This window comes from Anser cygnoides, chromosome 16 (genome assembly GCF_040182565.1).
Source record: "Anser cygnoides isolate HZ-2024a breed goose chromosome 16, Taihu_goose_T2T_genome, whole genome shotgun sequence".
Classification (NCBI taxonomy): domain Eukaryota; kingdom Metazoa; phylum Chordata; class Aves; order Anseriformes; family Anatidae; genus Anser; species Anser cygnoides.
The window spans coordinates 15,035,892-15,059,527 of record NC_089888.1 but is presented as its reverse complement, the minus strand read 5'-3'; the positions used below and the strand labels follow the sequence as shown (position 1 = coordinate 15,059,527).

Genomic DNA, 23,636 nt, shown 5'->3' with positions numbered 1-23,636 from the left:
GCAGCTCACTGTGGGAATGTTCATGCTGGCAAAGGGAGAGGGGGCCAGGCTGACCGATTGGCAGCTGGCGGTGCTTTGGAGGGACTGAGCTGGGGCACTTACACTGTCATAAGGTCAGAGCTGCTCTGTGGCCCCAACCCTTTGCTCAGCTGCCTCTTCCCTTGTGCTAACAGCAGTGCCCAAGATGATGACCTAGTCCAACCAAAATCCAAGAGCTTTCATTTTTGATGGGTTAGTTTTGGCCTGGGTCAGACTGGGCAGGGAAACACAAGTGGGACCAGAGCAGCTGGAGACCCTGCCCCTCAGCTCAGCTGAGAAAAGATGAGTCCCTGAAGGAAAGAGACTGCTTCAACTGCTGTTCCTTCTGCCAACTGTGAACAAGATCCTTCTATTCCAAATCCAGTTCTTCCCTGGAACCTCTGGAACTTCAGTTATTTGTACTCCTTTTTCTCTCCTGGTGCTTTAAAGGGTTTTCAGAGCCTCAGCTAGTCACCTAGTCTTATCCCAAGCTTCTGCCTCCATCCAGCTTCTGCTGCTGCCTCTCGCAGCTGTTGTATTCTTGCTTCCCAGGGCTATATTTCTCTCCCCAGAGACATCCCTCTTCCAGGGACTGAGCTGTGGACCCAGCTCATACATCCTCTTCAGCCTACTGAGAGGTGGCCTCCTCCATGGCTGCAGTTTTGGCCTCTCTGGGAAATCCTTGTGTATTCCTGTTGGTGTGAGATCAGGCTGGTCACCTGTAATCCAAATGTTTTCAGAGCCATGCTGGCTGTGCCGATACCTAGCATGCTCCATGCTTTTCTGGCTGTCCTGCTCCCCACTGATGCTGACTCGGGGCCTCATGTGATGCAGACTCTGGGTGTTGCTTGTTGCTTCTGTGGTGTTTTGAACCAAGCTGACATGCCTGCTGCTTCCTGCTTCCTTCAGAGAGTGCACTCCAAACACTTGCACGTTTCTTTGCTCTGCTGCAGCATTCTCCCCACTTACCTTGACAAAGGTGCCCTGAGATGGCTCTTAAGGCTACAGGATAGATGGCTCTTAGGTTCCATGCTATATTTTAGATTTGGAAACTTGACCCAGCTTTTATTCAGGCTTTGGAAAGCTGTAGGGGATGGAGTTTGGTTATCTCCAGCTTGCTGATGGAGACAAGCAAGGAGAGTCCGACAAAATTAGGCTTCTCAGGGGTTGTGACCTTCCTCCTTTTGCCTTCTTTCCACCTGCATCTCACTTGTTTTTTCCTTCCACACATCTATTCCTGTTTTTGTTGGCATTTCTGCAGGTGTTTTGTGGCTGCCAAGCTCTCAGGCAATTTAATTTTCTGGTTCTAGATCTACATTGAGCTGGATTTGCGCTACCAACCTCCAGATGGCTCAGCTGGGACCTGGGTTGAAGAGGACTTTGTCTATCAGATGAAAGACAGGTATTGAAATCCTGGGAGGGGAAAACTTCCAGGTGGTGTTTACAGCTGCCTTTGTCAGGGGCAACCAGAGCCCTTTGAGATGCAATCCAGCTTCACTGACTCTCCACCTGTAGCCAGGCTGATGAATTTCTGCTCTACATTAGCAGTAAGTGACCAGGGCTCTTGGAAATAAAACATCTTGCATTCACAAAGAAGACGCTTTGTGGTTGACTGGAATAACCCACTGCATTCCAGGAGCCCCTTTGGACTCCCAGGCATTTCTGCAGCCTTCCTGGCTGATAGGAGCAAGACTTTGTGGTTGCAAAGCTGCAGAGAGCATGGCTTTGCATCATAGCAGCCCCAGGCACCCCCCACACAGGTGGTCCTCAAAAGTACCCAAAGCTAGTGGGTGTCAGGGCAGGCAGGATGACAAGGTCCAGGGATCATCAGTTCTGAAGTGTCTAGAGGCAAAGCAGAAGGCATGTAGGGTGAAGAGGAAAAACATCATTTTGGAGAATGCTTGTGTTATGGTGTGGTGGTCAGGAGACAAGCAGGAGCATGGCTTTGCCACTGTTTCCTAAGTGCATTGGTTAAGAGTCTTTTTTTTTTTTCAGTAAAGTATCTCTTTTTTTTTTTTTCTTACAGTTCAGAGTTAATCATCCACAATCCTGGATTTGAGGAGCCGGAGTAAGTATCTGTGCTTGAGGTTATCCACTCACCCTCCCGCATGGAGGAGAGTGCACAACCCATTCATCAACGCTGGCGGTGATGTGGTGGGGGATTGCAGGGCAGCCAAGGGGCCAAGAGCAAGTGAGATGGACAAAAAGGCAGCTGCGCTGGGCAGGAAGCTGGCAAAGGGCCTGGAGACTGAGGAGGAGGAGGAAGAGGAGGAAGAAGACTTTTATGATGTCTCTGACATGGAGGTCTTGGGCATTGTCTTCAGCCCCGTGAAGAGGTATCTGTGGTTGTGCTATTCCTGCATGGGCTGTGGAGTGGGAGGTGCCAGCTCCTGGGGTGACTTTTGGGGCCAATCCTGCATCTTGTAGCATTTTGCTTCCATAAAATATCAGAAACCTTCAGTGTTCCCAAACAGAGTCTGCTTTGGATTTGCTCATTCTTGGGTTGAGGGGCTGTTACTTGCTGGGTTTTCAAGTTGCTTCCCTTGGTGGGGTCTTAATCAGGTCTGTGCAGTTGAAGGGACAAGCTCACCCAGGTTGTTTTTCTGTGCAGCCGTTCCAGACTTTGCTCCACACGGGACCTGTTTGCCACCCCAACCCCACAGAGCTTCCAGGTACTGCAACACTGGGTGTGTGTCCCTGCAGTTGCCACTGACCCCACAGCTGATCCATCACTGCCTTCCTGTGGGCCTGGGCTTCTCCAGCTGCTGTATACTCCAGCAGGGCCTCTAGCATGAAGAGACCTTCCTGCTTTGTGTGACTTCCCTGGGCAAGGTCTGAGATTCCCTGAATGTCTGCATCCAGCATCCACAATCACTAGCTCCAAAACCAGCTGGTCCAGGGCAGAATTTCTTTTTGAGCCACATAGCGTGGGTATACAGGAGAAAGGAGTCACCCTGACACCCCCAGTACTGTGGCAAAACACAGCCTGAGCAGAGCTTTGGAGAGTTCCCGGGCATGGCTGGTGCCTGCCAACCTTCCCAGGACCTTCCACAGGCCCTCATGGATGCCTGTGGGACATGGCTGGGGGTGGACGTCTGCTGCAGGGACTTTTTCAGACACCCCAGGAGGCTGACTCTGGATGGTGCTCTACACCAGGTTGATTTGAAACCCCTGTTTGGAAGTGGGGTTCAGTCACAGCTTTTGCCCTTCAGATTTCAGGGCCAGGTCACAGGCTGGATATAGCTTCAAATCCTATCCTGGTTCTGAGTAAACGTGGACTTGCATCCGGGTCTCCTGTTTTTCAGGGCTGGGTCTTATCAACCTAGCAGAAAACTTTTGTGGGGGCGGAATTTCCTACCTTCCTTTCCTTGAAGCTATTACTCTTCAATCTAATGACTATCTAATTGCTTATACTGTGAGAACATTTCTCCCACATCTTAGACCTGTAACCAGTCAACAGCAAATGAGACAGCCATGTTCCAGTCCACACACATGTTCCAGACAGTTTCAGACACATGTCAAAGATGTGGGTTTAACACTTAATTTCCTTGCCTGTCTGAAAGGAAGAAATGTCTCAAATACCAGTTTGGTCTGTTGCCGGCCAGAGCAGTTTTCAGCAGCTGTGCTCTTGCCTGTTCTTAGTGTCCAGACCTGTGCCAAGAGGGCCCTTCATGTTTGCATACTGGTATTGTTGGAACAAGCTCAGAATGGAGCCAGAGAGAAGCAGAGTGTTGATGTGATGGTTTTCTCCCACATTTCCTCAGGTTGGGATTAATATCATTGAAGCACAGAAGCTGGTAGGGGTGAACATTAACCCCTTTGTGGTAGTCAAGGTTGGAGAGGAGAAGAGGCACACAGTGACACAGAAGTCAACAAATTGCCCTTTCTACAATGAGGTATGTGTTATGGAGAAAGGCTTCATCATCACTGTGTCCCAAGTGGCCAAGGCCATCCTTGCCTGAGGTGCTCTGGGTGCAGCTGCTCTCAGGAAAAGGCATTTATGGGGTCCTGTTGGGAGCCCATGGCTCAGCTGTCTTTCTCTTCTCTTTTAGTACTTTTTGTTTGAATTCCATGAGCCAAGGGAAGTTTTATTTCACAGACTCATAGAGATTTCAGTAAGTATGTCTTCCTCATGGTCATTTGTAACTGGTACAGTCTGCTGCTTCTGTGTGTGAATGCTGGGAGTGATGGGCAAAGCAAGGCTAATACTACCAGCCAGGTTTAGCAGGCAGAGTCATCTGCCCAGAGAAGCTGTAGATGCTCCATCCCTGGAGGTGTTTAAGACCAGGTTGGACAAGGCTCTGGGCAACATGAGCTAGTGGGTGGCATCCCTCCCCATGGCCGGGGGCTGGAACTGGATAATCTTTAAGGTCTCTTCCAACTCAAGCTGGTATATGATTCTATGAGCTGCGACACAGAGACCAAAGGACTTTCCCATGGTCACAGTGGGGCAGAGATCCATCCCTGGCCCCACTCTGAGCCAGTGCTGGGCAGTGCTGCCTTCTCACCTCCCCACTGCCAGCTTTTTTCTGCCTCCAGTGACTGCAGTGGAGCCTCTGGTGTAGTTTCTCTGCTGTTGCCTTGCTGCCCCACTGGTTTTAGGGTCCTACTGTCCCTTGCTCAGAAGTCTCATCCCTGCTGGGTGTGGAGGTCAATGTAGGGTGAGCACAGGGAAGCTCAGCAGTGATTTCTGCTTGTAGGAGAGCCCAGCCAGGCAGACAGGGGTCTTAAAAATCCCCTGGCCCAAAGCACTATGGGGCTTTTCTCAAGGTAGCTAAACCCAGCCAGTACCTTCTTTGCCATCTGATCTCTGGTGTTTTCCCTCCAAAAGTCTGCACATCCTTTCTGCCTGTGTGGGTTCAGCAAGCATTGAGCATGGGTTGGGTTTTGTGAGAGAAGCTGGTCTGGTGTGGACATAAGGATTCCCTGCAGGAAGGCAGGTGTGCCCTTGGTTCTTTGTAGGTGTTTAGCTTATCTGGGGCTGGCAGAAGAAGCCAACTTGGTTGCAAGTCATGAATTCGCCTTGGCCCAGGTTTGGCTGAGGGCTGCGGGCTGGTAGGCTTTGCAGGAATGGTTTGGTCAGGGATGGGTTTGGCCCAGGGCTAACTTAGATGGGGGTCAATGTGCATGAGGAGCTTGCAGCTGCTACCTGAGCTGTGTGTTGGAACAGGCATCTCCTAGCATCCCATCCTTCTTGGGGATGTCTGGATGTGTTGCCCAGCTGCCTGCATCTCTTGTATTTCTTCTGTCTGCAGGTTTTTCACTCAAAGAACATACCATTTCTGGCAACATGCATAGGAACATTCAAGATGGACATTGTAACAGTGTACAGCCAACCAGGTATGACTGACTGCACAGCGTACCTGCTCCTTGCCCCAACTCCATTTGAAGCTGAGATTTCCTTTGGGCTCTGCTGGGTCTGGTGAGGGTCCTGTCTTTAAATCACTGTGTTCACATAAGGACCAGCACTCACTTCTCCTCCAGGCTTTCTGTAGGCTTGTGAGACCTCCTGCACCTTCAGAGGGAGGGTTGGGGCAATGTTTGTGCAGACATTGTTGGCTGTGAAATGGTAACCAAGGCTTTTTTATAATGAATCCCTTCCCTTCTCTCTCAGACCACAGTTTTTTCCAGAAATGGGCTGTTATCAGTGACCCCACAGACACTCGGGCAGGCGTGAAAGGCTTTGTGAAGTGCAACATCTCTGTCACTGCACGTGGGGATGTTGTGGGCTCCCTTCCCACCTCCTCCAGCAGCCGTGTTGAGGATATTGAAAGGTGGGTGCAGCAGGGTCTTGCATGACCCCGGGGGAAAACAGTCATATCTCTCTTCATGCTACATTTTTTTGCTCCATTAGTCCCTCTTCTGATGGGGGAAGACCTTTGGTGGGGCAGGATCCAAACATCCTGCCAGCCAGGTCATTTCCTGTCATCACATTTCCTGGGCTCCATGAAAGAGCCAGAACATGAATTTGTGTTTCAGGAACCTGCTGCTGCCTAAGAGAGTCCCTGCAGAGAGACCCTGGGCCAGGGTCTGTATCAAGCTGTATCGTGCTGAGGGCCTGCCCAGCATGAGCGCAGGCATCATGGGTGGTTTCTCCAAGATCATAGGGGAGAAAAAAGTGTTTATTGACCCATATGTGCAGGTCTCATTCTGTGGGCAGCAGGTGAGTCTGTCTACTGAGGGACCTGTGTGGGGCCGGGCTGATCCTTCCTTGTCTGTGTCAGCCCATGCTGGGCTGCTGCTGCTGGCAGCGACACTGTGACATAGCAATCCCACTGGAGACAGGCTGGAAGAGCCCAAGCCTAAACACGGGGAGAAGGTCAAATAAATCCCAGAGCAGAAGTCCTCCATAGTGGGCTGAACTCAGCTTGGCACCCTTGGGAGAACTTACTTAGCTAATGGCCATTTTCTTGCACCAATAGCTGAGGTTTCTGTCTCATTAAGAAGAGAAGTTGCTAGGCCAGCCAGCTGCCCTTACTCAGTCCCTGGTTAGCCTAGTGGCTCTCCCAAGGGACCCTATGACAGCTCTGGGTCTGGTGGTGTTGCTTGTTTGTGGTCAGTGTTTCCCTTGGCCGTGCAGCGCTTGGCCAGGGCCTTGGGACAGCTCCCCCTGATGAAGGGCAGAGAGCAATAGCTGGGAGCTGGGGGAAGGGGCAGGGACCTGGCCACCTCCAGATCCTGCCAAGTACCATCTGCAGGCATGGCAGGGGGCATGCCATTGGCAGAGGGGCCCTGAGGCATCCCTTGCTCTGGCTGCTGGTCTGGTTGGTACTGTGTGGCTTTCACACCTTATCCTTCCCAGGGGGAGACATCAGTGGAGAGCAACACCACTGAGCCTGAGTGGAATGAGCAGATCAGCTTCATTGAGATGTTCCCACCTCTTGCCAAGAAGATAAAAATCCAGGTGCTGGATGATGCCAATGTTGGTGATGTAGCCATCGCCACACACTACATTGACCTGCAGCAGATCTCAGACCCTGGCAGGAATGGTGAGGCCTGGCATGGCTGCTCCCCTGGGGCAGGGTGGCCTGGGCAGCCCTGTGCTGGACACCCACTGCTCGGGCCACAGTGGTTTCCTGGAGGTAGAAAGCAGGAGTGTGTCTGGCCAGAACAGGCTCACATTGTGTGTCCTGGGCTGTCTGCTTGAGGGAACGGTCTCTGCAGCAGCACCTTGTGGTGTAATTAAACCTTGGCCCTGTCACTGCAGGCTTTAACCCCACGTTTGGCCCAGCCTGGGTGAACCTGTATGGCTCCCCCCAAAATTCAGCTCTGCGAGACATCCACAAGGACCTGAATGAGGGCGTGGGCGAGGGAATCTTCTACCGTGGGCGCATCCTCATGGCCATCACAGTGGAGATTTTCAGCAGCCCCAGTGTGGCAGAGAGGAAGCTTGGGGACAAGATGAAAAGTGCCCTAAGCAAACCGAAGCTGAAGAAGAAAAGTAAAAAATCCAAGGAGAAAGCCAAAGAGCTGAGCCAGCTGCAGGGAGAGGAGGAGACTGGGGGCTCTCAGGAGGCTGAGCAACCTGGGGAGGTCATTGTGGAGGTGGAGGAGCTTCATCCACTCCCTGTGGTGAGTCCTGCTGAGCTGGCATGACCTGACCCATGCCAACCTGATGCATGCATAGGCTAATGGGGAAAAGGCAGCGGGGACGCTGGCTGGTGTAACAGTGCCAGAGCAAACCCAACCTGCCCACTGCTATGCCATCAAGGGCTCTCTGAGCCTCTGCAAGGGCCAAGACTCCACCTGCAGCCCCAAAACTGCCTCCCTTGGTGAGGCTGGAGCACCCCTGCATGCATCACGTGCATGCATCAGTCCTTCCTGTGCCAGGAAAGACTCTCATATGGGTGCTATTCCCAGGGCATAGCCACCTTAGAGGACATGCTTCTTTCCAGGAGTCAAGGAGGTGTTAGCTGGCTCTGGGTCTCCACTTGGTCCCTAAAAGGTGGATAAGCAGTGGCTGTATGGGTACAGTAGCCATCCCTTAGCCTACAAACATCTTCAGTAGCATTACACAAGCTGATGGCAGAGCATCTGCCAGAGCCACAGCTCCATACTACACCCTTGGGATTTCCAGACAAGCTTGCCCTATGACTGGCAGCCCAGTGGCACTGACCCCAGCAGTGTCCCGGTGATGTCCTTTGTGCCCTGGCAAGGCCCTCAGGAGTGCTGACAGGCACCAGCCATGCCCTGGTGCTCTCCAACTCTCTGCTGAGACAGGGTTCTATCACGCAAGGCTCGGGCTGATTTCTCTCTCCTTGCCCAGAATGCGTTGGGGAAGAAAGAGGAATTCCTCCTCTTTGCTGCCTTCTTTGAAGCCACGATGATGGACTCCTCACTTGGCTCCAAGCCTGTCAGCTTTGAGGTCTCTATAGGTGTGTATTCCCCAGGGTGCCAAGTCAGGAAACTACAAGAATGGTGTGAACCTCCCTGAGCCAGCCCAGGTCAGCACTGTGGTCCTGCAGTGCCAATCATCACATAACTTGTATCTCCAAAACAGGAGCTCAAGAAGGATGGTGTATAAGGCCAGGCAGCGTTCACAGTGCTTTATTTAGTTTAAAAGTCTGGATGCCCTCCTGTGAGATTGGAGGTTTGCAGTATTTGTATGAACTGCCTGTTTGGGGAGTGTAGTTAAGCTCTCCTGGGAGTGGGGGTGAGAAGAGGTAGAAGGGTTTGGGAGCAATCGATGAGGATTGGGCATGTGGTGGTGAGGGGCTGTGACAATGGGTGATGGGGAAACAATGGTAGGTGAGCAGGTCCAATCCCCCTCACCTGCTTTGCTGGAGGGGTGGAGATGCTTGATGCTGAGAAGTTGTGAGCACCTGCTGCTGACCCCAGAGCAGGGGTTTAGATGGGAGTCAGCAGGCACTTGGGGGAGCTGGTGGAACTTGAGGCATACACAAGAACTTCCTTGTGATTTCCCAGCTCCATCTCAGACCTCCTTGTTGTCCATGTGATACTTTGATGGTTGGGTGCTCCTGAAGTGCTGGTTCTGAAAGCAGTGCATACCCATGTGCTTCTCTTGGGAATGTGATCGCACTGATTTTGCAGGCTGGTTAACTCATTGTTTAATACTGATCCCACTTACTTGTTTGCTCTTTAATGCCTATGTTCAAGGAAACTATGGCAAAGCTGAAGAGGTTGTGACCAAAGTACGTAAAAAAGGGGAGAAGGGAGAAGGGAGAGAAGAAAAGCAGCCTTTGCTGGACCCCGGTTCTGACAGTGAGATGGATGTTGAAGTCCTGGGCCCTGTTTTGGCCCCGTTGAACAAATCAGTGACAAAGAGCCAGAAACCAGAGACCATGGAGTATGATAGGCGAGTCGTCTTCTTTCTCTCTCCCTTGCCTTGGTCCTGAACTTCCCAGCTTTGTTATTCCAGATGCTATTAGTGCTCAGCAATGTGAGTGCTGTGCAAGTGTTTCTCTGCTTTGCAACCCTGCAGCTTGCCATACCCTAGCTGGCTGTTGTTGCCCATTAGCTCTACAGGCCCTATGGTGTCTGCATGATGTCCACAGATGGCCAGGGACAGGGCCACAGGGAACTGTAACCCATCAATAACAGCAGTCCGTTTTCTGGTTGATAAACAGCAGCGCAAAGGCTTGATTCCAGCGTGGAGGAAGGAGAGGACTGCTCTGGCACATGCTCTCCTATGCTGCGAGACACACGCAAGCTCTTCTAATGAGATGTCTACTCTGGGAATGCTTCCTATTTCATCCCACGGGCCTGGCAAGGTCTTGGTGTTTGTGTTGTGAGCCCTGTGCCTGCTCCTACTCAATCTCATAGCAGCAGGGAATCTCAGCAGCATCCCACACTCCCATCAGCCTCGTTCATCTGGGCACATGATGCACCATCTGCTAGAAACCCCTTGCATTAGTTTGGGGTGCCAAAGGGCTAGTCTAGCAGTTTGAATCTATGTCCATGGTACAGAGCCCAAAACAGCTGGTTCTCTGTGAGGAAGACAGAGTCCAGATGCTGCTCTTTGTGCAAGTGCTGCAATGTGACATGGTGCGTGTGCTTTCTGCAAACAGCAGCCATAATCTCCTGTGCTGCCCCTAGGTCATACAGCTGCCTGCCCATGACACATGAGAAACCCTGCGTGTACATGTGGAGCTACTGGGAGGATCACACCTGGAGACTCTGCATTTCCAACTGGATTGTCAAGCTGGCAGAACGCCTGGTAGCATGTGTGGGGAGGCTCTTGGGGCACAGGGCTTCCTCTCTCATGGTGGTTTTTCTCACATCATGCAGAGTTGCCCTTCAAGATACTTACCTCAAACGTTGCCCCCAAACCCCCACCCCAACCCCCTGCCATGTGAGTCTGTGTCTCTTGTGGGGCTCCATCCCACCTGCCCCAGCCTGGCAGTGTCTCCTGGAAAGTGGCAGTGCCAGACAATGACAGAAAGCTGCTCTGCTGCCAGTCCTGCACTGGGGAGATGCTGCTGTAAATGGGCTCTCAGCCTTTGACGAGATTTTTTTCCAGGGCTTTGTCTTTCCTGCTCAGGCTTAGAAATCTGAAAGCAAAGCTCACACTTGTGTGTTTTGGTGACTGCTCAAGACTGAAGCACAAGGTGATGTTACAAACAGTGTTCAGGTTATCCTTAAGTCTCAGAGTCTCTGACAGTGCAGCTCTGACCTGCCATGCTCGCTCTGTCCCAGCTCTGTAGAATGGAACATTTGGGGCAAACACATCCTTGCCATGCTTTGCTCTGACCCCACGGCCAGGTGCAAGGTCCCTAAATGTTATACTCTCCCCACAGGAGCAGGGGCTAGATGATGTGGAGAAGCTCATGAGAAGGCCAAAGACTAAAGCAGAAGAGAGGCTCCGAGAAGTGCTGGAGGAATTTGCAGCTGGGTGCAGGTTCTCATGTCCCTGATTTCCTAATTTTTGACTTTGGGTTAGGAGGTTATATTCTGTCCTACCTGGGCTGTGCACAGCCTGCACTCTTGATTTCAATAGGAGGATGAGTGGAAGGAAACCAGGACAACCTGGGGAAAAGACCCCATTGCTTTGCAAGCTCAGTGAGCACGCCACATAGCACCACACCTGGGAAGCACAGGGGTAACAGGCTGCAGCCTTGATGTTCCTGATCTCCTGTGTGTTTCCTAAGTGTTAGGACATTTCCTTCACTCTTTCAAGAGACTCATGTTTCAATCATTGCAACTGCCTGGTGGGGTCCAATATGCACATCAGTCCCTAGCCTTGGAATGGGGACATTAAAGACAGTGCCTTGAGTGCTGAGCAAATTCCAGTGTACCTTCTGATCAAAGAGGTTACAGAAAATAAGGCATTAGAGAGATGAGGTTTCTGATGCCTCCAGATTAGTAACAGGGGTTTGGAACCTGTGGCCCTGCTGTGTAAACTGTGCTCCCCTGCAGGGTGTACGGGTTGCAGAGCCTGTGCTGCTTTTCTCATTGCAGGCTATATTCACTCAGCGCAGAGAGAAAAACAATGGCACATCCAAACAACCTTGACAGATGTCGGACGAAATACATGATGCGCAACGTTGTAAGCTGTGGGATTTGAGGGTGGTGGAGGGAGCCAGTGTAATCCTTGCTTTGGGGGATGCTTCTGGAGGACCATCTAGAATTGATGCTAAGAGGAAAACTTGGAGCTAAGACCCACAATACAGTTATAGGCTTTTACTGCAGCATCTCCCATCCCTGCTTAGAGCAATATATTTTCCAGCACAGGGAGCAGAGGCAGGGGCTGGCTATGGCTGCCTCCTCTTTTATGCAGATGATATATTTTATGCAGAAGATGCCATTCTTCTCCCAGCAGAACACAGTCATGACTCAAACTATATCAAACTGCAAATCTTTGAAAGGCTGACCAAAATGCAATGACAGCAGCAGGAAATAAAATTAAGCCATGTCTGGGTCCCTTCTCCCTTCCCTCTGCCTCCCCCCACACTGTCACCTGAGTGATGGTGAAAGCTCTCTGGTAAGTCTGAGACTCTCTGAAAGAGATAACCAGCCCAAGAGATAAATTTTCTGGGTTTGGTTTTGAACCCTGAATTCCTTCTGGATTTCATCATAAAGTCTGTCCTCAGATCTGGACGCTGTCAATTAACAGACATGACAGTTTAGCCCTGTCTTCCAGTTTCCTTCATCTTCATATTCCCAGACTTCTGTGCCCCCCTGGTTGTTCTCCCAGGCACTATCTGGAGCCTTGGACCGTCACCTTCTGAAATGTTTATTACTTATACATTCTTCTGCCCCAAACGATGCAAAAGCTCACAGACTTCTCTTACTGGCTGGTATCAGCAGAACTGATGAGTTACTGGAGTCTCCAGTTCTCAGCACCCTTCACTATATGGCTCAGTACAAGTTCATGAGGTTTGTTCTCAACAACTGGCAAGCGAACTGGTGGAGGCCAGGGTGCAACGGGGCAGGGTGGACGTGGCCTCTGCTTCCCCACAGAGCCCCTGTGAGGGCTGCCAGTGTTACATGCATGGGTCACGGCCAGGCATGTGACAACTCTGCTGTCTGTTCAGATCCTGTATGCGAAGCAGGGGCTCCGTGTGAGGCGGCAGCTGACTCGAGCCAATGTCAAGGAGAAGGTTAAGGAGATGAGGAGAATCCTGGCCAAGCTACGCTTCATGGCTCAAGAGGTACAGCTGCTCCTGGCGCACTCCATTTCCAAGCTGGAGAGGGCATGGGCAAGGAGAGGGTGCTGAGCTGGTTAATGGGCCTTTTACCAGCCTGAAATGGGGCTTTTTCTCTGAAGTCTTTCCCTGACATGTGAAATCGCAATTTCTAGTTGCTGGAAGTTACCATGCAATGGCCCTCATGAGGGATGAGGCCTCGCAGCCTTGCTGGACCAGTGGTGACAGAGCAGGAGTCCAAGGGCTCAGTAGTGGCTTGGAGGCAGAGCTGGGTCAGCTCCAGGCCGCCAGGACCCTCCTGCCCTCCCTGCCTGGCCCCAGGCCATGCCCACAGTGGGGATGCAGGAAGCCTGCCTGGGAAATCAGCCATGCCTTGCTCTGCATGCACTCCCACTGGGGACCGACACCAGATCTTCCTGCAAATTAAAACTTGTATTGCAATAAGGTCTCTCATCTATAAGAGAGACTCTCTTTGTTCAGAGTCTCACTGGCTCTATTTTAAACCTCTCTGGAAAGTAAGTGCATACTTTTAGTGTAAACCAGGGTGCACTGTTTGCTGGAACTAAGTGACCAGATGTTGATGCAGTTCAGAGAAGCCTGTCACCAGCTGAAGTTCAATTGTTATCACACCTTTAAGTACGTGAGGGCAGACTTCAGCATGAATGAGACTTCACCCCTTGCACTGCCAGAAGCAGCTGTGCTCAGGCTCCAGCCTTACAGTCCCAGGCACAGAGGACCCTGTTCCCCTCTTGCTGCCTACCATTGAGTGCAATTATTGCCATCTCTGTGGAGTCCTTCTTACCTCAGTGCAGGCCTTACCTGCATGTGCATTCACCGCTTTTAGTCCCTGCTTGAAGGCCAGAAGTCTTGGTTTGGATCAGTAGTAAATTGCTTCAGCTACTTGTGTACTGAAAAATTGTAAGTACAAGTACAATGTACAGTTGCAAACACTAATGCCAAAGGGAGCAAGTAGAGCCTAGGGTTTAAAAGAAGTCATTGTTTACATCTGCGCATGTCCTTCATTTGCAAGGCTGTTCTGAGTCCAAGCTGCATTTGTACACTGGGTGCTGGCATTGCCGGATTGCCAGCAGGTGTGGTTCCGTTCCATGGATTAGCACTTGGGCTTCTGTTCTCCAGCCTCATGAGGGCTCCCTCTCCCCAGTGTGGGATGAAGGTGAGTGTGCCCTGCTGGTGTTTGTAATGAAAATGAGGGAGGATCACAAATCCTTCCAGGAAAACTGCAGAGCCATGCTGCAGGGCTGAATTTCAGAAGCATGTGCCCAGCATTAGGCCCTGCCACTTGCTTCTGGATCTCCAAAGTGCTATGCAGCCACCAGCCCCTTGTGCATCAGGAGACTTTCAATGCTATGCTTCCCTTTCCTCCCTCCAGCCCCAGTGCACCCTCCCTGACATCCTCATCTGGATGCTCAGCAACAACCGGCGTGTGGCATACGCAAGAGTCCCTGCACAGAACATCCTCTACTCAGTAGTTGAAGAGGAGAAAGGCAAGGACTGTGCAAAGATCCAGACTGTCTTTTTGAAGGTAGAGTTTATACTAAAACAGCATGTTCTTGCTTCCTTCTTGCTGCTTTCCCCTATTTTCTTCTTAGCCCTCCTTTTTGTCACCTTGGTGGCTGCAAGGAGACGCAGCTCTTGCTTCACCAGTAATGCTTGCCTCTGCCGAAACGTTGCCATGTCTCCTGTGCTCTGCGGCTGCTCACAGGCCAACACCAATGGTTTTAGTCTGAAGGTGGCATGGCTGGGATGGGCAACCTGCTAAACTTCCTGCACTCTCAGGTCCCCGGGCTGCATACTGGAGAGATCTTTGCCAAACTGGAAATCTACATGTGGCTCGGGGTTACCAAATATGCAAAGAACTGCATGGTGGAGCTGCCCAAGGAGTTCAAGTACCTCTCTGAGAGTGGGCAGGAGATCACCCAGTTATCGGTGTACAGTCTTCCCAGCCGACTCAGCAGGGATGGTGAGTTCCATGGCTTGACCGTAAGTGGGCAAGTGGAGAGGTGAGATGTCCTGCCCCAGGGTCAGTGTCTGAGGAGTAGGACCTGAACCATCATCTCCACATTATCTTCGAGGTGTGACTGAGGCAGGCAGGTCCAGTTTGTTCTGATGAGGATGTGTTCACACACTCACAGCTGCAGCAGCTGGCAAGATAGGGTCTTCCTAGGCACTGAACGTTGTGCCAAACTGGCAATGAGCATGAAGTCTGCCCCTTTGCTGAGACCCAGTGGTGCTCCCCAGTGGCGCTCCCCAGTGGCAGATACTCACAGGAAATCACTGCATACTTCACGTGTCATGTTATTCCCAGGGGTGTCTGGGGAGCCTGCCGAGCTTCTCTTGCTTGGCCAAAGCTTTAAAGGCCTTCTGAGACCTGCAGTGAGTGCCCCTAGAAGTGGTACCCTTGCAGGATGCACCCTGTCTTATCTGGCTGGACTGTGCTCTTCCTAATATTTTATTTTTTTGGCCTGAGGTAGGGCTGGATCAGGGAACTATGAACTCTCTTCTCTTTTTCTTACCAGATTTCAGCTATTTCCAGCTCCGAGCCCATCTGTATCAGGCTCGAGGGATCCTCCCTGCAGGTGACAATGGCCTTTCTGATCCATTTGCAAGAGTGGTGTTTTCAACTTATTGCCAGACCACCAGGGTGAGACCCCTCAAACTCCTGCTTCTGCCTTCTTGGAGAGTTGGGGACAGAAAAAATCATCATACCCTCCTTGACATGTTGAAAGCCAGTGCTTTGTCAGTCCTCTGGGAAATTTTGTAACTCCACGCATGAGGTATTTGCGTGGTCTGGGCAGTGTGGCTACTTTCAGGGAACGTTTGACGGAACAGCCAAGCAGAGCATGGTCTCAAGGGTTGATTGCCATTTGCCAGTTGGCCCCAAATACTTTTACCATCTCATGCTTTTACCATCTCTTCTGCCAGGTGCTGGCTCCGTGCAGCTGTGGGGGAGAGGAGATCAGCTCATGTTTTCCCCACTCTCTTTACAAAGTGCATGTGGTTTGTTTCCATGGGCTGTGGCAGGCTCAGGCCTCCTGTCTTTGTCTGCAGACAGTGGAGGAGACACTGAGTCCAATGTGGAATGAGTTACTTCTGTTTGACCAGCTCATTATTGATGGGAAAAGAGAAGAGTTGAAAACAGAGACACCCATCGTTATAGTCAATCTCTTCAACCACAGTAAATTTGTAAGTATGGCCACACAGCCCTCCTGCTGTCCCTTCAATGACAGGGAAGGTAGAAGAGCAATATATGTGGTTGCTGCAAGCAGGCACTTAGGAGCCACATCTCTGGTTCCATGACCCTGCCTGGTCCTGCTCTGCTGGTGGCATCTTTGGAGACATTCAAACCCTGACCAGAGAAAACTCTGAGGAACCTGATCTAGCTTTGATGACCTCTGGTCCATGGTCCCATGCCACTTGTCCAGCCCTATACGGAAGCAGACCAGGAGTTAAGAGGAGTTGCTGTGGGTACCTGTCATCTTCTCCAGGCTCTGTATGGAGCAGAGAGTGGAGAAGAGTTCTCATGCTGGCTCAGATGGCTGGAATTAGTGGTGGTCTTTCCTCTGAGTTGGTGATATAATGCAGGGATAATTTCACCCATTCCTTTGCTGCAGGGCTCCCCTGAGTTCCTTGGCCAGGCCTTTGCTGTCCCACATGTGAAGCTGGTTGATGAGCCATACAGCAAACCTGCCCTGCAGTTCTTTGATTTCTACAAAGGCACCAAAGCGGCTGGGGAGCTCATTGCCACTTTTGAGCTGATTGAGCTGGATTACAGTGGCTATTTGGAGGTAATGGGCTTTGAGGAAGACACACATGGTTGCCAGCACTCTGAGGAGAGCTCCAAGGGGTGCAGAGCTGGTTGCATGGGGCCCACCAAAGGATTCCCTGTTGAAATTCAACTGGCTTTCAACTGAAAGGAAGCTGCAGGGGAAGACCCTGTGGGCACAGAACAAGAGGGGAGGAAGAGGGGACATGGTGTAGAGGAGAAATGTCTTTCACTGCTCAGTGTGTCCTGGCTCTGTCTGTTCAGCCATCATTGCCTGAGGACGTGGAGCCCAAGGAGCCCAGCTATTTGGAAGACCCCCGTGATGGACAATTCATTATCCCAGAGGGCATCCGCCCAGTGCTGAAGGAGTTTCGCATAGAGGTGAGCTGCCTTCTGCAGGGCTGGCTCCTACATCAGATGGCGCAGCCAGCCCATGGACAGGGCAGGGCTTGGGGAGGGAGTTGGGTTTGGGGCTCAAATCTGCCTTCGAGACCTGAGCAGATGCCAGGAATGGAGGTACTTGACATTCAGGAGAAACCACCTCAGTGGTTTAACAATCAAAGCTGTTGTGTTTGTGCCTGCAGCATGAGTTTGGGTCCATGTGGCCACCTTGGGAGAGTGGTTTCTTGCCTCTCTTGGGGTCTGTGCTGAGTGTGTTGGCACCTCCAGGCAGAGCTGCATGGCTGGGCTGCACCTGGCACATCTGGAGCAGGCCAGCAGCTTTGTGTGCTTTAGATCCTGTTCTGGGGCCTGCGGGACCTGAAGCGGGTCAACTTGTTTGAGGTGGATCAGCCCCAGGTGATCATTGAATGTGCTGGCAAGAAGGTGGAGTCAGAGGTAATTGTGGCCTACAAAGAGAACCCCAGTTTCACCGAGGTGGTCAAATACATGGACGTGGTGAGTAGTAGGAAGGGGGCTCCTACCATGCTGGGGTACACCATGGCTGTCCTGCACACACATATAGTCTGCTTGCTCAGAGTGAGGGCACAGGAGGGGAGCTGCCCCCAGGGTTTTGCTCTCCCACGGCCACACAGTTTGGCTGCAGATCAAAACCTTTGGGAAGAAGCCCACTGAGAGCAGTCTCAGCTGTTGTTTGTCACATTTTCCTGCGCAATGTGCTCTGGGTGATCCTGCTCAGCAGGGGGGTTGGACTAGATGATCTTCAGAGGTCTCTTCCAACCTTGGCCATTCTGTGATTCTGTCACCATGAGGCTCTGGTTTTAGGGCAGAGCTGTAAGGGTTCTCATCAGACCTCCTCGTGTGTGGTGGGTCTGCCACTGGTATTGCCCTCACTCCTGCAAACCCCTTGCATGGCTCTTTTGCAGGAGCTCCCTGAGCAGGTCTACCTGCACCCTCCCCTCAGCATCTTTGTTGTGGAAAAGCGGGCATTTGGGCGCACCGTGCTGGTGGGAACCCATGTTGTGTCCGACGTGATGAAATTCTCTCCAAGAGAACTCGAAGAAGAGGAAACAGAAAATGTGCCCAGAGGTGAGCTGCTCGGTGAGGTTCCTGTGGAGGCAGCAGGCAGATTCTGCCCATGGCAAAGATCTTTCACCCCTCTTCTCTGTAGCCAGGCGACAAAGTCCTCATCCAAGAACCATAAGATGCTGAATAAAAGCATAGCCCAAGGCAGGTTAGCCTTGGAGGCTGTGATCCTCTAAGATTGGTATTGGGAAAGTGGTTGCAGCCAAGCAATGGCATAAGGCTGATCTCTTTGGGGTTGGCAGAGGGTAGTTTGCAGACTGTTCTCTCCAAGGTTAGCTTATCATATGCCTCCCCACCACATTGCCAGGACTCTTCACCTGTGGATATGCCATCTCTTTGGAGCCTTTTTCCCAGCCACTGTTTGTCTTACAGTGGTGGAAATCAGAAGAGGGAGAATGGCTTGTGAAGATGTCTTAATCCAGCCGGTCATTTAACTGGGGCTAGATATTACACAGTAACTTATTTCTGTGAGAAGTCTGTGTCTGGAATCAGAGTTTTTTAGTCTGTGAAGGACTATTGTATTCACCTATTCCAAACCTATGTGTAACTGGACTGGAGGGCTGTCCTCAGTGAGACCTCTGTCAAGATTTAGGGAGTGTAAGCTGGTCCACTACAACCAAGGATTTGAGAGGTTTCCACTTCTCTCCTATTGCTGGGTCAAGGACTACTCATTTGGGAATAGATTAACTCAATAGCCCTCTGACAGCAACAACCAAAGCTCCTGATCTGGGAGTGTGTAAATAAATATGGTATGAAGACTAAGAAGCAAAAGATTGATCTGTGGTAGTTTCCAAATAGGTCAAGTGTATCTCATAAATCTGAATTCTTACTAGTCAGTAATGCATGTAGATGATGGTGGCTAGTCTTAGCAATGTACATGGTTTTCCAGTAAAATTTTGGCACAATCTGCTATCAAAAGCTTTAAAAGAAATCACATCATGGTGGGTAAGAGAGGTTTTTTTCCTGTGAAATAACAATTGAACAAAATTAGAAAGCAGTGGGCAGAACTAAATGCATGAGAACATGATGCTCTTTCTCTTCATCTCAGCTCGGAAAGTCTCATCCCAGCATCTTCCCTCTCAGATTGGCCCTGCTACTGGTGACCCAGGTCCCAGCACTCACCCCTTGAGTTTGGTAAAGGTGAGTGATGTGTTGACCCAGTGAATTTTGAGGTTTGAACGTCCAAACTGAAGGTTACAACCAAAAAGTTCTGAAGTTCAGAGTTAAGTTTCAACCACCAGCTTTTGCTCTGGACTCAAACACTGCTCTTCCCCTGCCTGTCTCCTGGAAGAGTTTCATGCCTGCTTCTGCTGGTCATTGACACTGCTGCATGTCTGGGCTGTGGCACAGGGAGAAGAGCTGTGTTGCCTTGTGCAATGAATACTGATGCTTTCGTAGCAAAGCATGAACCCGGGCTACATGTAGCTTTACACCTCCTGTGCTCTGCATGAAAGCTGAGCCTTTTCTGGGGCTATCAGGATACTAGTGCAGGATGTGTGGGTGTCCTGTGTTACCCTTGCCTCCCTCTGAGCACTTGCTCTGTGCTTTTAAGGCTCCTTTAAAGAAGATTCCTATTAATAAACTTGCAAAGAAAGAGGATGAATATGAAGAGGAGAAACCAGATCTGGAAGAACTGGATTGGTGGTCCAAGTACTATGAGTCCCTGAAGGAGCTGTATAACCAGGTAATCTCTTGTCACAGCTTCCAGCTGAGGGGAGAAGCGTTTGCACTGGCTTGAGGAAGATGATTTCATCAGCACAGAGTGCCACAGTAGCCCTGTGGCATGGATCTGCAGGAAGATGTATGCTTTTGAGTGTCAAGCACTCTTAAGGTAGTCAGGTATCAAACACTGACCAGGTGGGCTGATTTCTGCAGGCAATGGATGTTGAAGCATCCCTGAGGCTGAGTGGTTTCGATAATGTGACTGGGATCATGTTAAGACACTCCTGAAAATGTGACATTGCTGATCTGAGCTGCAGTGCTGGGACTTTCATGCAGTGTGGAGACTTTCACTCTGTCTTCCCAGGGTGGGCTATGGGGGCAGGTCTGCCACAAATTTCCTTGCTTACCTTGCTTCTCCAATATCCCAATCAAAAAAGGCAATAAGAAGATCTGGGGAGAGGAAAAGTTGTTTCCTTCAGGTATGCTGATAAAGCACTCACTGAAAACCCTCCTGCAAAAATGTTAATGCTAAATGATCTCAGTCTGGATATTGCTGACTCTACTTGGCAGTAAGCTTTGGAAGTGTCCTGTGCTTGGATAGAGAAGCCATTGTGGTCAGCAATGTAGGGTGACTGTCTGTGTGTGTTTCAGACACGCATTGATGAAGAAGACGCTGAGAATGATGACCTGAATGATGCAGGTGAGTCTTCTGTGGGGAGAGCCAGGCTCTACACTGTCCTAGAGGGTGGTGGGCTTGTGGTAATGGGCTCTGAGGGGGCAACAGCTTTGCAACATTCAGCAAAAGCAACACAAAAGGGAGCAGAGAGACTAGAAACATTGGCACAGGCTAACAAAAGCCATTTCAAGTTGAAAACACTAAACATGCCTCGAGAAAGTTTGAAAAATTTTGTTGAAGCAAGAGCCTTCCTGAGTGAGCAAAACTTTGCAGAAAAATTGGCTGCAAGTATCATGGGATTGCCATGGTGGGAGCAGGAAGTAAAAGTGGAATGGGTAGAAGGGATGATGGAGAGGAAAAACTGTCTGGGAGCTGGGCTTCACTCTGCCTGTGGATACTCACCTTGGATAAAAAATTCACTCAGAAAAACATTAATAAAAAGCAAATGATCTGAGGACAGTATTACAGCTGTAGGCTCAGGTTTGCTGAGGTATAAGCAGTGACTGGCCTAGCAATGACCTGAATTGATGAGACAGTAAGCATAGAAATTACGTGAATCCTATGGAAGGGTCCAGTCACCTGTGGAAGGTTCCAGGCACCTTCCTCTATTTGCTCTGTCCTTGCCCACTTTCTTCTTGAAGAGCACCCATTCAGGCAGGCAGGTCTGTGCTGATTTTTGTCCTCTCATGCATACTTGTCTTGCTGGGAGAGCTGAGATGTTGTGAAAACATCTGTTATGGAGAGCAATGACTCTAGTTACCCTAACGCAAGTCAAAGACCTGGTTGAAAGCAAAAGCTGTTGCTGGGGTCATTTCATGGACGGGCACTTGCCATGATGGGAGAGATCAGAGCATTTCCCAATCTCCTATTGACACTTCTAGATGGAGGCAATTTAAATGCAGCCTACATTGACATGGAAGCAGAAGATGAGGCAGTAACTGAAGCTGAACCTGCTCGACCCAAGAGGAAGCTCATTGCCACCCTTCAAGTGAGTGTTGGGGTGACAGATCTGGCCTCTTTCAACCCATGCCCTTTTTCCATGTTGTCCTCACTTTCCTGCAGTGGAGATTAGACTGGGATAGAGAACCTGATCCAGTAGTGTGCACTGGGCCCCATCTTTGCTGGGCTCTGAAACAGCTAGTGAGATCCTGAAGTTCAACTGGGATGTGTGTGCTCATCTGAGGATGGGCCCGGGGTGATAAAGAAAACCTCACACTGAGTAATACCAGGGTAAAGCAAGGCAAAGTGAAATGGTCAAAACAGGGGAAAGATGGTCTTTCCCCTCTTAAAGGGGACTCTTCTCCCCTTAAGATATCAGGAAAAGGCCTAAGATGACTTTCTACTTCTTACAGATCTATAACTCTGAGCTGGAAAATGAGTTTGGTAATTTTGAAGACTGGCTGTGTATTTTTCCCCTTCATCGTGGCAAAGCAAATGAGGATGAAGATGGAAATGAGGATGAACATTTTGTCGGGAAGTACAAGGTATCATTTGAATAAAGTTTGTGCTGTACATGGAAGAAAATTCTTAGGGTGACCTGTGTCTCAGAGAATTCAGATGCCAGCAAAGCCTCAGCGAGGATGAATGTGTCCAAATAATGTGAGGCTATGGTGAGGCATGGCCAGGGTACTATAGGGGCCTGTCAAAGTAACTGTGTGCTGTGGTCTTTTGTTAGCTGATAAATCCACCTCCTTTAGATTTTTTTACCTCTTAAGAAAGTGAGAGCATGAAGCATGAAGGAACACACATCCCGGTTGAGGCCTCTGGGTATGTTTAGTATGTAAATAAGTATTAGTGAGCTTCACTGTTTGCAAAATTAACAAAGCTTGTCTAAAATAAATATCGTTCTCCCACAGAGGAGCTCTTGAAGACTGAAACATCAACTACAAAGGTTGATTTACAAAGGTCCCTAGGAAACCTTTGGTGTCTTCCTGCCTTTGGTACCTTTGGCAGTCCAGTTATGTGCTTGGAGATGTTCAGATCTTCTGGCATCAGCAGTGGCCTGAGAACCTAACTTGCAAACAGGGATGGCCTGGGCCATATAGGCATGATGGTGCTTTTGTAAAGGACTGTTCCCATGGGCACAGGGTGTCTGTTGTCTGCATGGGCAATGGCTCTGACTTCCCAGCTGGCAAGAGGGGCTGGTCTTGGTGGCTTCAATCCCATCTGAGATGTTCTCTTGTATCTAGCCATTATCATTGGGAGTATGCCTCCCCACTCAGGAGACCTGGAAGGCCCAGCTGATCAATACATGGCTGAGAGGCTGGTGCCATTGCAGGAATTTGGGATTTTTTGATCATGGGGAATTCTACTCGGCACCTGGCCTGATGGCTGTTGATGGGTCCCACCTGTCTCAAAGAGGGAAACAGATTCTAGCCCAGGAGCTGGCAGGGCTTATTGAGAGGGCTTTAAACTAGGTATGAAGGGGGACGGGGATGCAATGAGGCTTGATAGAGGTGAGCCTGGGGGAGGAGTCCCAGGGTTGGGGGTGAGGGCAATGGCACAACTGAAGTGCATCTACAGCAATGCACACAGCGTGGGCAACAAACAGGAGGAGGTGGAAGCCATTGTGCAGCAGGCAAGCTATAACTTAATCGCCAGCACTGACACGTGGTGGGACCACTCCCACGACTGGAGTGCTGCAATGGATGGCTACAAGCTCTTCAGAAGGGACGGGCAACTTAGGAGGGGAGGTGACGTGACTCTCTGTATTAGAGAGTGTTTTGATGTTGTTGAGCTCAGGGTTGGGAATGATAAGGTAGAGTCCCTGTGGTTAAGGATCAGGGGGTTGGCCGACAAGGCGGACATCCTGGTGGGGGGTCTGTAATAGACTGCCAAACCACGATGAAGGGGCAGAAGAGGCGTTCTGTAAGCAGCTGGTGGAAGTCACTCAATCGTCAGCGCTTGTTCTCATGGGGGACTTCAACTTCCCGGACATGTGCTGGAAATACAACACAGCCCTGAGGAAGCAGCCTAGAAGGTTCCTGGAGTGCGTGGAGGACAGCTTCCTGACTCAGCTGGTTAGTGAGCCTACCAGAGGGGTGCCCCGCTAGACCTGCTGTTCACGAACAGAGAAGGACTGGTGGGAGATGTGGTGGTAAGGAGTTGTCTTGGGCAGAGGGACCACGAAATGGTAGAGTTCTCTGTTCTTGGTGAAGTCAGGAGGGGAGGAGGGTGTCAGTAAAACTGCTACCTTGGACCTCCAGAGGGCAGACTTTGAATTGTTCAGGACACTGGTAGGGAGGGTCCCTTGGGAGCCAGTCCAGAAGGGCAGAGGGGTCCAGGAAGGCTGGATGCTCCTCCAGAAGGAAGTCTGAAAGGCTCAGGAGCAGGCTGTCCCCATGTGCCGTAAGATGGGCTGGCAGGAAGAAGACTGGAGTGGCTGAACAGGGAACTTTTGCTGAGT

At 50.6% G+C, this 23,636-nt stretch overlaps 1 protein-coding gene across 1 annotated transcript in view; it reads left to right on the top strand.

Moving 5' to 3' along the window:
• LOC106045416 (fer-1-like protein 4) overlaps positions 1-23,636 on the top strand; it is a 43,204-nt gene that overhangs the window by 7,665 nt on the left and 11,903 nt on the right. The window contains exons 5-34 of the mRNA XM_013195878.3: positions 1,329-1,420; positions 2,045-2,086; positions 2,187-2,354; positions 2,630-2,690; positions 3,783-3,914; positions 4,071-4,133; positions 5,274-5,358; positions 5,633-5,792; positions 5,998-6,181; positions 6,821-7,007; positions 7,226-7,590; positions 8,285-8,393; positions 9,136-9,334; positions 10,075-10,195; positions 10,776-10,876; positions 11,437-11,524; positions 12,513-12,629; positions 14,014-14,166; positions 14,421-14,604; positions 15,161-15,285; positions 15,693-15,827; positions 16,256-16,429; positions 16,672-16,788; positions 17,143-17,304; positions 17,733-17,895; positions 18,941-19,032; positions 19,445-19,576; positions 20,206-20,254; positions 21,112-21,218; positions 21,583-21,714. Of these exons, the coding sequence (XP_013051332.3) occupies positions 1,329-1,420; positions 2,045-2,086; positions 2,187-2,354; positions 2,630-2,690; positions 3,783-3,914; positions 4,071-4,133; positions 5,274-5,358; positions 5,633-5,792; positions 5,998-6,181; positions 6,821-7,007; positions 7,226-7,590; positions 8,285-8,393; positions 9,136-9,334; positions 10,075-10,195; positions 10,776-10,876; positions 11,437-11,524; positions 12,513-12,629; positions 14,014-14,166; positions 14,421-14,604; positions 15,161-15,285; positions 15,693-15,827; positions 16,256-16,429; positions 16,672-16,788; positions 17,143-17,304; positions 17,733-17,895; positions 18,941-19,032; positions 19,445-19,576; positions 20,206-20,254; positions 21,112-21,218; positions 21,583-21,714 (3,999 nt within the window). The remainder of the gene's footprint in view (positions 1-1,328; positions 1,421-2,044; positions 2,087-2,186; positions 2,355-2,629; positions 2,691-3,782; positions 3,915-4,070; positions 4,134-5,273; positions 5,359-5,632; positions 5,793-5,997; positions 6,182-6,820; positions 7,008-7,225; positions 7,591-8,284; positions 8,394-9,135; positions 9,335-10,074; positions 10,196-10,775; positions 10,877-11,436; positions 11,525-12,512; positions 12,630-14,013; positions 14,167-14,420; positions 14,605-15,160; positions 15,286-15,692; positions 15,828-16,255; positions 16,430-16,671; positions 16,789-17,142; positions 17,305-17,732; positions 17,896-18,940; positions 19,033-19,444; positions 19,577-20,205; positions 20,255-21,111; positions 21,219-21,582; positions 21,715-23,636) is intronic.